The sequence below is a fragment of the Coptis chinensis genome, chromosome 9 (assembly GCF_015680905.1).
Source record: "Coptis chinensis isolate HL-2020 chromosome 9, ASM1568090v1, whole genome shotgun sequence".
NCBI lineage: Eukaryota > Viridiplantae > Streptophyta > Magnoliopsida > Ranunculales > Ranunculaceae > Coptis > Coptis chinensis.
Window position 1 is genome coordinate 47802419 of NC_141464.1, and position 13462 is coordinate 47815880.

Genomic DNA, 13462 nt, shown 5'->3' on the forward strand with positions numbered 1-13462 from the left:
CGATTTTCTTGATATTTATGATATATTCCAATATTTTTCAGTGAAATTCTGATTTTTTGCTGGTGGAATATTCATGGGTTTGTGAAATGACTGTCTGTGGAATATTGACAGACAACAAAGTGAACAAACTATTATTCCTCTTCGTAAAGGGAAGATGAACCTTTACCAAAACAGATATGGAGAGTGACACAGAAGTGTGACAAGTAACCATCGCAGTCAACAAACAAAGACAAAAAACTAATCTCACATATGTTCTTCAAAAGTTCAAATCACGTTGTTATGTACATAAGTACATTGTTAGTTAAATATTATTCTTTATTAAGACTCCAAGAGAGATTATAGTAATCAATCTAATAAGTCCATGCACATGATCCAAAAGAAGCATGTTCTACCTTCCAATCTGATCGATATGTGTAAAATGGATGAACATCTAACAGTGTAAAATGGATGAACAAAATTCTCTCAAGGCCGGCAGCTATAGTGACACGTATCGAAATGAGGACAGAGTGACCAACTGTATAGCTCTGTGTTTAATTGACGGGTCCCCCTCACTTGTTTTTTGCTTCAGGGATTGAAGACATGATATATTGTTTATAGATAAGATAACAACATTGTCTTCAAATTTACTGTAAATTGTACAATGATAACAGCCTCTTCAAGGTATCGTGGGAATCTGAGTTATTGTTATCTGTTATTTTGTGCCTGAAAACCCAAGTATAGACCAGTTTAATGCAAACTTTTAGCTGGTCTAGTCCCATATAATTCACTTTGTAGCCGTCCTCAGTCAACTTGTATATTCCCAAAACATTCGAAACTTGTGGGTATTTTACTTTGTAGTTAAAAAGTGGTTCAATGAGATTATCATTTTTTTTTTCATTACAATAGCTCAATTTTGACTTTTGAGTAATCTTAATACTAAGAAAAACGAAAAATAGTGGGTCACAATTTTATTATCAAAAGAGAAAACGAGACTGTCACAAACTCAAAATTTACCATGATCAAATTAAAATAGGCATCCTCAAACTCATTTTCTATTGTCCAGATATTCTCACACAGACAAACAGAAAAAAATAGGGAAAAATGTCAAAACGACCAAATTCCTTTTCACCCAACACTATTTGTGAAGAGACAGATAATCAGATAGATAGCTTCGGGACCACCTGAACCCAGTCAACCCACTACTACTCTACAGTCTCCCTACTCTCTGTAGCTAAATTTCCCAACTACTCCCACTTAACCCACGTCCTCCACGTCACAATTCTCTATGACCCACTTTTCACAAAAACCCAGATTCGTCAGAAACATGCCACGTGTCTTCACAAAACCAAGTCATGGATCTACAGTAACGTTTTTTCAAGCATACAAAAAGCCAAAAACGAGCTGTCTACTCATCTCCACCTTAAGTTACAGATCCACCTTCCTCGAGATCATAAATCTCGGCTAGATTTAAAAAAAAGGGAACACTGTAAGAAAAAAGAGCAGTCGTTCCGTACTCCCTCTTTCTCCTTGACTGAAAAAAAAAAAAGCTGAGTCCTCATTTCTTTCTTACTCAAAAGATCCATTTTTTTCTTCTTCTAACAAGATTTTCAATCTCCATAAGCTCGTCATTAATTAGAGAAAATAAAACACCCCCAAGTCAATTAGTTCGGATTCAAGTAAAACCCCTCAAAAAAGTTTACATTTTTTGGTGTAAATTAAATTGTTTTAAAAAAAATGAGTGTAATTGGTAGAAAAAGAAGGTTAATTTGGTAATTAGTAAGTGTAAAAAGAATGGGGTGTATGTGTTTTAAGGCATCAGCAATAGAAGATAGTAAAGAAAGTCCAAGAGATTCAGATTTAAGAGTGAGTAGTAGTAGAGTAGCATCTTCTAGAAGAGTAGGAGGAGAAGAAGTAGTTAGAGTGAAAAAAGAGGTAAGGCCTAGTAGTAGAGATGGAGGAGGGAGAGTTATGTTGATTGATAAACAACAACAAATGAATGGGTCAAGTGAGAATTTTGAGAGGAAAAGAGATAATAGGACTGGTTATCTTGTTACTCATCATCCTGGAATTGGTGTGATTCCAAAGGCAAGTGAAGGGGAACATGTTGCTGCTGGTTGGCCTTCTTGGCTTGCTGCTGTTGCTGGTGATGCTATTAAAGGATGGGTGCCGAGACGAGCCGATTCTTTTGAGAAACTTGATAAAGTATTGCCCCTTTACTTATACTGTTAGTTTTGTAATTTTTTTTTTGGTTTAGATTAGTATTATGACATGTTTGGAATGAAATGTAGTTTATAAGCTGAATTTGTTTATATATACTTCAATGTAGGCAAGCCCCATTGTGTAGTACACTGAGAATTGTGATATTTGAGGTTCACGTAATTATATTTAATTGACGAAATCATGAACACTTGGATGTGCAAATATTCATTGATTTTGATCTAAGAGTGGACACGGCCTAGAATTTTGGAAAAGTACTAGTTCAGTAGCTGTGCTCAGTCAACTTACTTATCAATCAGCTTTTTCTAGAGACTACCGAGTGTTGAGGTTGAATTGGTAGTTACGAGCAGTGAAGTCATTGTGCTGTTGCTTTGTCATTCATTTCATTGTCGTTGTCGTAGGCATACCACACTGCCAACTCCTGAGACATTTATTAGGGAGAATGAATAATTTCACTTGCTATGTCCTGATATTTGCAATGATGACGATGTCCATTGGATGGTTCTTGTTATTGTGCCGTTTGTGTTAATCGGGTTAACATTTGTTAGGTTTTTGATATTGTATGCGTTGTAGAATTGTAGTAGTGTAGTGATGTTTAACTTTTTGCAGATTGGTCAAGGAACATACAGTAATGTATACAGGGCTCGTGATCTTGATCAAGGGAAAATCGTGGCTTTGAAAAAAGTACGCTTTGATAACCTGGAGCCAGAAAGTGTTCGCTTTATGGCAAGAGAAATCAACATTCTGCGTAGGCTTGATCATCCAAATATAATAAAACTGGAAGGATTGGTAACATCACGAATGTCTTGCAGCTTGTACCTCGTTTTTGAGTATATGGAGCATGATCTTGCTGGTCTTGCTTCTTTCCCTGGACTCAAGTTCACAGAACCACAGGTATTATCTTCTAAAAGAGTTTATGATGGTTGGTTTTCCTGGCTAAAATTTTTTTGTCTTGCCTTTTGGAGCACTGATTCCTTTTTGTTTTTTCCTTTGTTAGGTTAAATGTTACATGCAACAGTTGTTAAGCGGTCTTGATCATTGTCATAGTCGAGGCGTGCTACACCGCGACATAAAGGGTTCTAATCTTTTAATTGACAATAGTGGCAACTTGAAGATTGCAGACTTTGGGTTGGCAAGTTTTTTTGATCCTCGTCAAAATCAACCATTGACAAGCCGTGTTGTGACCCTTTGGTATCGACCACCCGAGCTTTTACTTGGAGCCACTCATTATGGAATTTCAGTGGATTTATGGAGCACTGGTTGCATACTTGCGGAACTGTATGCAGGGAAACCTATTATGCCTGGAAGAACGGAGGTAGGGTTCTGTCCTTTTTGAAGCTGCTCACTTTGAAATTCTACTTTTCCATCTATCTGCATACTTGAATGATGCTTATCATCTGCTAAAGTCTTTTCTACTAAAATCTTTTCTATTGCAGTAGCTGTTAATTGTTAAATCTTATGGAGAGATTGGTCAGGACGTGAATGACAAAAAAATTGTCTGGTAAAAAACTAGGATGGGATCCATTTCTAAAGTATCATGGGTTTCTATTATTATTATCGGTTTGACTATAGCAATCAAACTAGACGAGAGATTTTGCTATACAGCATGAATTCAGACTATGTTTTCGTAGTTAAATATTGGGTAGTCAAACCATTTTATGTTAATGAGGATGGTATTGTGTATGGATAAGCAGGGACGGACCCAGGAGGGTCTTAGGATATTCAGTTGAATACCTTCAATTTTCAGATAATGTCAAGTATATAGTGTACGGTATCCAATACTATAGAACAATATATAAAGGGTATATAGATGCTAGAAGCCTGTATTCATTTGTTTCTTAAAAAAACGTGTTAATACTTCTAAACTAGAAATTTTTGTATCTTCTAATTTAGTTTTTCATGTTTTTTAACAATAAATATTTTAATATTCATGAAAATTTCTAACTAATCGAGCTTTTGAAAAAACACTAATGGGAAAATTTCCCAATTCAAGTCCGTTTTCAGAGATGTGAATACCCTCGACGAAACTTCTGGACCCACACTGTGGATAAGTGACAGGAAGTTGATAGGAACAACCCAAGTAGTATCTGATGTAAAAGTTACTTGGTACTATTGACACCAAATGTTTGCATGAATGTGGATGCTCTTAAAGATGCGAAAGAAATTTTGATATGACATTCATTTACGTTGTTCTCCTTTTAATTTTTACATGATAAGACAGTGTTTCAGGCTAGACACAAATGATACAACCAAAATGCCGTTTACCTAGGAGTTTAAAGGGCCAGATACAAAGAGTAGATAATATTAGATTATCTTACATGTGAGTCTAGTTCAAGTAGATTGAGTGCAAGGTATGTGTTAACACGATATCACCAAAACCCACCTGTTGAAAGTTTTTGCAGCTATTCTTTGAATAATTGTTTCGACCTCAATGTGTTTTGCTTTGATCTTTTAGTACGATGTAAACTTAATAACATTTGATTTACAACATTTCTTTCTGGTGCTGATTGGAAAAACAAAATGTTTGGCAGCTGTTCTTTGAAAAAGCTGTTTTGATTTTGAATTATTGTGCGTTGATCTTTAATACGACATAGATTTCACAACTTCAGTTTATAAATTCTTTCTTGTACTGATTCGAGAAAGAAGAAAAAAAAAATCTTTTTCACTGTACAGAATATTGTCTACATATTTTTTTGTGCTCTTCCTTCTGAAAAAGCGTACGTTTCCGGGATCCTTTACTGTTCATTAGTTTCAGCTGTTTTCCACAGTACCAGGTTTGAATTTTTCTTTCTTATAGGTGGAGCAGTTGCATAAGATTTTTAAGCTTTGTGGTTCACCGTCTGAGGACTATTGGAGAAAATCAAAATTGCCACATGCAACCATTTTCAAACCCCAACAACCTTATAGACGATGTGTTGCTGATACATTTAAAGAATTCCCTGCTGCTGCTTTGGGGCTCATGGAGATGCTGCTTTCTATTGATCCTGCAGATCGTGGAACTGCAGATTCTGCTCTGAAGAGTGAGGTGTGTAGACTTCTTGGCCCCTTATTTTTATCAGTATGGCAGTCATCCTTAGTGAATGCTGATATCATTTGTTATTTATCTCTTGTTCAGTTGTTCTGTACATCATAGTCACACTCAAGTTTTGTGATCTTATTAAAACTGGTTTATGTGTTGCAATTTTAAGTGTGAACTCTTGATGTGCACATGATACAAACTAATGTGAGATATGTAACCTGTCACCCATTCAAAACAAGAAAGGCAAAGAACAAAACACTAAAACCGTCTTGTGGGTATATCTGATTGCACAAGGACATTATCCTGTGGTAAACCCTACTAGTGGAGAATCTTCATGATGTGAAAGTTATGTAGGTACACTCCATATTTATAAAAGAAACTGTATAACCCCCGTATCCGTGTTGGATACGGCGCGTGTACGCATTGAAGGTTATGTACCTCAATTTGTGATAGTTGCTGTGTCGGATACTTCGTACCGTATCAGATACTGATACAGGTGCCCATGTCAATGTAACTTGATATAAAAGCAAACAAGGGAATTTCTCATCACCTTCAAGAGCTGATAAAATAGTTCTGCGATAAGCAATTATATTTGCTCACCATATGCCATTGCCCATCCTATTTTTCTTTAGCCGAGGGGAAATATTCCTTAGCACAAAATGAGTTTGCAGGTAAAAAAAAGATTCCCTTCTTCAATAAAACACAAACTTTGTTGTTTGTTTCTCTCTCATGTCGAGTGTTGACCTGTACTTGAGTTATAAAACAGGATCCAGGATTCTTCTGACAATGTCTTATACCTTGTCGAAGTTTGATGGATTAAGTTGGTTCAAATAATTGGGTTTCAGCTACATATCTCAGGACGGATGGTCGATAGATAGATATCATTCTCGTGTTAGGCCTACAATGTGAGGTATATTAGTGTATAAGAACAAAGAGAAGTTTTATGAGAATGGTAGGTCAATGACTTCACAAGTCAGGTTGCCTGAGTTGATATGAAAGTGACTCTTGGTTAGTTAATAACATTGTCGCTCTGGAGTCAGGATTAGAGTGGCTCTGGCTAGACGTTTTTAAGTTGATTACATGGCATGGATCGGCTTGTAAGTCATACATGTTACCTAAGCTACTTCTCACTCGATCACACTCAACTAAGTTGGGACTTGGTGTGTTTAAGGTAGCTGAGTACTATAGACAAGATGGTTTGGTTTTACACTTGGTCCGGAAACCTTTCTATTAGTTGGACAAAAATCAAGTGATGTATAGAACTTAGTCTTTACATAACAAGATTCAGTTAAGGTACGAGTAGACTACCTTTAATGTCTGTCTCCTTGTAAATAGAGAATTGCAGATATTGGTCTAGTCTTCAGCAATGTATCTAAAAAAATGATGAAGTAACAGTGGATATCTTAGTTAGAAATTGTGTGGGAGGGCTTTGAGTTTGGTCATAGACCTGGTCAGAATCCCACAAGCAATTTAATTCATCACCCTCTTATATTAGATAAGCTGATTGGTTAATAGGTGTCGATGAAGATCTTTTGACTGGGAAAAGATGGTTGGTTTTGAAGTGTTATGTGCTCACTTCTTTCTACCATCTTTAAGGTTATGAATCTTTGAAAACCTTGACGCTGGAACTGCACTCTCAAATCCTTTGAGGACTACTTTTGTCCGAGTCACATATCCAGTAAGGCAGCAATCAATATGTTTGTAAGGAAAAAGGAGATTTGAGTTAGTTGGTGGAGTTATTGCCTTGTACTAGTTACTGCATATCTGTTATTGATCTGTGCAGTTGAGTGGTCAGAGTTCTATATGATTTTCTCTAAACATTATTAACTTTTTTGCGTATCAGATTACTTGTGTGTTAAAGAAATATTTACTCTTTCGTTAATAATATTATCACCTTTGGGTTCAAGGAGATGTTTTACTTTGTTGTTTTGATTATTTTTCTCCCTTGATTTTCATGCTTCCAGTTCTTTAGGACAAAACCACTTGCATGTGATCCTTCAAGCCTTCCAAGATATCCTCCAAGCAAGGAATTTGACGCTAAAGTAAGAGATGAAGAAGCTAGAAGGTATACCTAATTTTCCGTTATGAATTTATTTTATTTTTGAAACTGTATTGATTAACATGTTATATACCCTAAACTGTAATAAAATTAAAGTAGGCTTACCTGCTTTTGTTTTTCTCTAATATATTAGGTACCTTTATTTATCATATATGTATGTATTGTTTAAATCTATGCTCTCGTGTAGAATGCTCATAGTTGTGTTTAAAGCTTGAGTCTCAGATGCCTTCTTAGAACTGCAATTGTTAGTGATTTTTATTTATTTTTGGTCGTCCGTTTGCATTACATCTTCAGTTTTGAAGAGTATTTTATCTGTATATAACTCGGCAATTTGCAATACTTACGCAGAAATGCACTGTTAGGGTATGCTTGCGCAGTTATATGATATATGAATTCAATGCATCTGTATGATTTTATCTTCTTTTTGAGAATTTGGTGTTAAAGGTTTGTGCATTCCTTTTTCTGTTGTCTTTAGTGAAATTGTATCTATGTTAATGGAGAAGAAGTTTGGAGAGAAAGAGGATACGGCCTTATTTTTATGCTTTGGGAACTGTCACTTAGTTTGTATCTGTGCTTCGCTTTTATACAGCTTAATGTTTAGTCTTTGCATTATTCTTTTGTGGAGGACTGGAGGAGTATTTACGCTTGGGGATTAATGGACAGTGGATTTTGGTGATTATAAAGTATATTTGTTTGTTTTTGGAGATTAATTAGTACTTTACATTGAATTTAATACCTGAGCCTTGATAGACTAAAAAACTGGATTGGGACTTGGACATTCATGTGAACTCACAACTATTTACTTGTGAGGTATATCATACCTGACAATGTTGAATATTGACTATCAATATGGATAGCCATAGCTTGTCTGTGATATGGGTATTGTAGAGGTTCAGTTGTTGGTTGTTATACTTGTCAAAGTATCTATTATTGGCTCAGGACTTTATTCTGATTTCGTCACTGTCTTTTGTTCCTGTGAAGTTTTACTTTTAGAAAAATGATATTGATGCTTATGATTTAGTTATTAATTATGATTATATTTCTTCTAAGAGTCACAATTATCGATTAAGATCTCTGCTCAACAATTGTCTTTCATTGACTTCTAGGCAAAAGGCAGCAGGAGGCAGAGGGCAAAGGTTTGATTCAGAAAGGAAAGGACCTAGAGAATCTAGGGCGATTCCAGCACCTGATGCCAATGCAGAGTTAGCCATTTCAATGCAGGTAAGTTTAAGTCTCTATTTGTTTTATGAGGGATAATTCTTATATTCGGTTTTACATTTATGTGACGACATTTTCAGTACTTAATTAGTGAATTTAACAACTATTTTAGTCAATAGTCATAAGCTTTAGCTTCATGGGTATTACACTTCATCTTTTGTACTTTCTTATTGCTTGAGCTATTATTTGATGGATGTAAGAGTCTTGATTTCCCACATTGAGTGGTTAATGTCCTTTAGATTGAATATAAATATCTCAATTGTCATATTGCATCTGCGTGTGCATAAAAGGATGCATGTAGTATGTTTGCAAAAGTATGCTGTCCGACGTTTGTTATCTGTCAGTATATCTTAGCAGTCATAGATGCATAAACAAGTATGTGAAATCGATTCGAAATGCATGTCAAAACATTTAAGGGTATTTTGGATATCTATTTTAAATTCACAAAATTCAGTTTCTGGAAGGGTGTCCCCTTCCTTTCTTAGTTTGCAAGGATTAATTTCTATAAACAAAGGTTGCAGCATAGGCATTGTTGCGTAAGCCAACAATGAGTTCGTGAAAAGTTTATTTCTTGATTTTATTGTTAGTTTGCCTCTATCTTCACTTTCTATTTTTCCAACAGTTTAAATCTCTCCAATGTCACGGTTTTATTTTGTGGCTTCCTCTTCGGCAAAAGGATATTTGAATTAGCATCTATGATTTTTCATTAATCATATTGTTTTCCGGGCATCCCTCACATTCCTTTCAAGTCTCCTTCCTGTTTTTGGTACCATTTTGTATTGCTATTGTATTCTAATGTTCAGTTCTCTTAGCTTTTCCCTAAATATTTTTGGCAACTACATTTGGACAATTTCCAATATAATGAGGAAATTGAGGACGAGAGTACGAGAAGGAAAAAAAATTCTTATATCCAAGATCTGTATATTTGATGGAGAGGTAAGTATGTTTGTGGGAATAGTAGTTGTGTGAAGTGCACATCGGCTGGGATAATAGTAGTAATGAAACAATGAAGTACAATTTCATTCTAACATGTTTTATCTGAATGTGCATGTTGTTCTTTTTCGTCCACAATTTCAGCCTTTCTCATATCTGTAAGACGTATTGTGTATCCGTCATAAATGTTTCATCCCTTTTATTAGATCATTTGTAGTATGTCATAGATTCCTTACTCTTTATCATATACGGTTTCTGGTTTTCTTTTTGATTACAGAAGAGGCAAAGTCAATCCAATTCTAAGAGCCGAAGTGAGTTGTTCAACCCTCATCAGGAAGAAGTTGCTTCTGGCTTTCCAATTGATCCACCCAGACAGTCAACAGTACTGGAAGAAACAAACAGAGATCCACAGGGCCAATACATTAAGAGGGCTTCACATTCAGGACCTTTGGTACATCGGGCAGCATGGGCAAAGGCTGGGAAAAATCATGATGATCCTCCTAAGGTTTCAACAGGGGCAGATCTATCAACGTTGTCAAGTCTAGTTGCAGCAAGGAGTCTATTATCTGATGGCCGCAGAGAAAAGTGTGGTCCTTCACAACCAGAAGCAAACTTAAGTAGCAAGTTTCCTGGATCCTTCAGCGAAGCTTCAGATTCCACTAGAAAGCAGGACCGCAGACATCAAGCGCAGGGTCTTTCCAGTTCCCATCAAAAGGAAGATGGAAGGACCGGTAGCAAGGACCGAGTTGTGGTGAGTACTAAATACTAGAAATTATGTAGAGCCTTCATCTCTTTACTTATTTTCTTTATTTTTCCGATAAAAACAGAAATCTCTTTACTAGTTTCCTATATTTTCTTCTTCCTTTTTTTGTTCTGCTTTTAGTATTATTGAAAATTTATCCTGAAATATCAGCGTGTCTGTGAATCAAACATATGTGGCACATATTAATTATTTTATGTGTTTGTTTTCGGCAGGGGTATGGCTCTAAAGGCAACAAGATCCACTACTCTGGGCCACTGCTGGCCCCTTCAGGGAATGTGGATCAGATGCTGAAGGACCACGACCGCCAAATTCAAGAAGTTGTTCGGCGAGCACGAATTGATAAGGCCAAAATTAGAAGAATTCAAGCTGATGGGAACCAATTTCCAGACTATTCAATTTTTTCTTCGGGTCGAGGAGCTCTGTAACGCCTAAATATATTTGGCAGGAGGGGGAGATTTCTTTTTTTGGGCGTGGGGTGTTGTGGTTCCACGGGAAAAACGAAGTGTACAAGGGTGAGATTTGCTCACTTGTGAAATAGAAATGGGTTAATATGTATATGGGGTGTGGGTGGGTGTTGTATGGTTTCGTGAGGGGATGAAAGATGTATAATTATTGATGGCAGGAGGCCATTTAAGTTTCTGAGATTAATTATTCTGCAATTTCAGCAGATTGTAGCACATGCACCTCATGTCTTATTCAATAGAGACCATCATCTAATATGCCAGATGATCAATGAAATTATCCCTCAAGGTGTACATTTGATATGAGAAATTTGGTGAATTGGTAGCAGAATGTCTTTAGGTTTTTAACATTTTGGGTGTTGTATCTTATCTTACCCAATTTTTTTTTTACGTGTTCTATACTTGTATGTGTTATTTAAATTTCTGATATCTGCTACTAAGTACAAACGGAGTGTTGAGGAAAACCTTTTTTTATTTCGGTAAAAGTGCTTGGGGGAAAAATCCTCTCCTACCAAGGCATTTGTCATAATGTGCTACGATGTATAAGACAATCAATGTCACGCTGGTATATGGAGCTAAATTTGTAGTTGACAATTTTTTTTTCTTCGCTAATCAGTTGACTCTGTATGATACTATGATCGCGTACACTTGCCGACAGTATGCTAGAAAGGCAGGCTAACTACGTAAGGGAAGGGAAGCAAGCAAAAGGCACACTTAAAGCTTCTTCTCTAGGAATGAACATCAAGACATTAACGGATTTGTTTCCTAATGTTCTTATCTTCTTGTTAGTGACAAACTTACCCTGCGAAGAAGTTTTTCTTTTGTTATCCGTAGGTTACCCTGTAAGTCTGTAGCCACTACCACAACATCTTGTAATTGGATTTTGAAATTTCTTTGGCTGGACTGTCATTGTCTTTATACTTCTACAGGTTGAAACTTCGAATGAACGATTCTACGTACATCTGACATATACAAATGATAAGCGAGAAATAAAATGAAGTCCACTCTATTTTTTAAATCCATGGCTGAATCGTACAACACCAATTCAAGCTCATTAATGTAAACGACTTGTTAAGATTCTCCTTTTTTCTTCTAATTTTTGGCTTCTTGTATGGCCGATACCTACTGTTACAAATTTTGGACAGGGGTATGGGAAGTGACGCCGTATGCGGCTACTTGGTGTAAAGATTATAACAGCTATAAAGGCGTCCATATGGTTTTGGGTTTCTAACACTCGAGTTAAGGCCTGGGCTACTGTTATCCAGAGAAACACAATGTTTACATTTATTAGCTGCTCCTGGTGGAGGAGAGGACCTCCCACTTTTGTTTAGCAGCAACAAATGTAACCATCCATATTGATTTTAATAAAATTCTTTATCAATAAAAAAAAATTATTATTACGGTGTTCAACACAATATCTAACATTTCCTGCTGTCGACATTGGAGTATTGGATATTTTGGGCGAACATATATTAGGCGATTTTTAGATTGAACCTACTTCTCAATTTAGACTGGAGACAATCAGACAAGTGAGAATTAAACTGAATTCCACCCCATTTAAGTCCATGACTACGCATGACATTGACAATAAAACCAATGCAAAGCTGATTAGTAGTGCTCAGTTGCTCACATGTTATTTGGAGTTTTTACGTTTCCTCAACTTTCCTTCACCATGTTAGTGTCCATAACAATTTGACACAAAAGTTATTCAACAGTAGCTTTTGTCAGATTAACCTTCCACAACCTTCTCAACAACAAGGCTTAAGATTTTCTGAAACATATTTTGGATAGATTTAACTTTTGAATATGATGATCAAGATGATGTTGAACTCATTTTCAACAAAATCTACACCTCTTATATCAAAATCATACTTGGTAAATAAGACATTAGCCGTTGTTGGACAGTCTCATTTTTTGACCCTCTACCTCTAAGTCAATGAAATTGAGTGGTGCCATTACGACAAATCCAAAGGAATTAATTGTACGATTTCCAACAGATAGCCTTTATTGGATACTTGTACTCTCCGTCAACTATTGATTGCAGCTTTCTGAATCTTGAATGTGTCATGACCATTGTCACCAAGTTCGAAAACGCGTTTAAAACCCGAGATATTGGCAAGGCGTTTGGTTCCAGTTTAAAATCCGGGTTTTTCAAAAAAACTCGTTTTAAACTTAAAAAATGTTTAAAATCTGAGATTTTGAAAATCTCCAGTTTAAAACTTTTTTTTTTTTTTTTAAAAAAAAAACACGGAAAAAAAAAGGGGTTTAGAGTTTACCTTTTTAAAGAGTGGAAGCGTTAGATTGACTTATTGAGACAGTTTTATTTTGTTTTGAACTATTAATAATTAATTATAAATTTTAAAGTTATTAACTTATTTGTAGAACTTGATTATGCCATTATAGTTGGTAATTAATAGTATCTTATTTAGAGTCGTGTTTTTTGTACTGAATCTAAAACTTATAGTATTTGGATGAGTAATGATAATTTGATACTTTCATGTATTTGAATTTTCTTTCATTTGTATTATTTTTATTTTTATTTTATGTGTTAATTCTTTTTTCCACTCTTTTAAAAAAATCAAATTCTTTATCTATTATATTCTTTATCATCGGTTTTTACCGTTTCTTTTACGTATTGTACGTTTTATACGTTTTAAACCCGTTTTTTATGCCCCACGTTTTTTTCCGTTTTTTTTTGAGACGTTCCGTTTAAAACACAAACTAAGTTTTTTTCAAATACATCGTTTTAAACCCGTACCGTACTTGGTGACAATGGTTATGACTCATGGTGACCTCTGATATACCATCACCAT

The 13462-nt window shown here is 35.6% G+C and overlaps 1 protein-coding gene across 1 annotated transcript; it reads left to right on the forward strand.

Moving 5' to 3' along the window:
• Nucleotides 1–1445: 1445 nt before the first annotated feature.
• LOC147476376 (Protein kinase superfamily protein) lies at nucleotides 1446–10999 on the forward strand. Its single transcript, XM_086584243.1, has 8 exons — nucleotides 1446–2181; nucleotides 2806–3090; nucleotides 3194–3511; nucleotides 4994–5221; nucleotides 7180–7280; nucleotides 8381–8495; nucleotides 9703–10176; nucleotides 10401–10999. The coding sequence occupies exons 1-8, from the start codon at nucleotides 1771–1773 to the stop codon at nucleotides 10611–10613; spliced, it is 2145 nt and encodes a 714-aa protein (XP_086440369.1). The 5' UTR covers nucleotides 1446–1770; the 3' UTR covers nucleotides 10614–10999.
• The last annotated feature ends 2463 nt before the right edge of the window (nucleotides 11000–13462 follow it).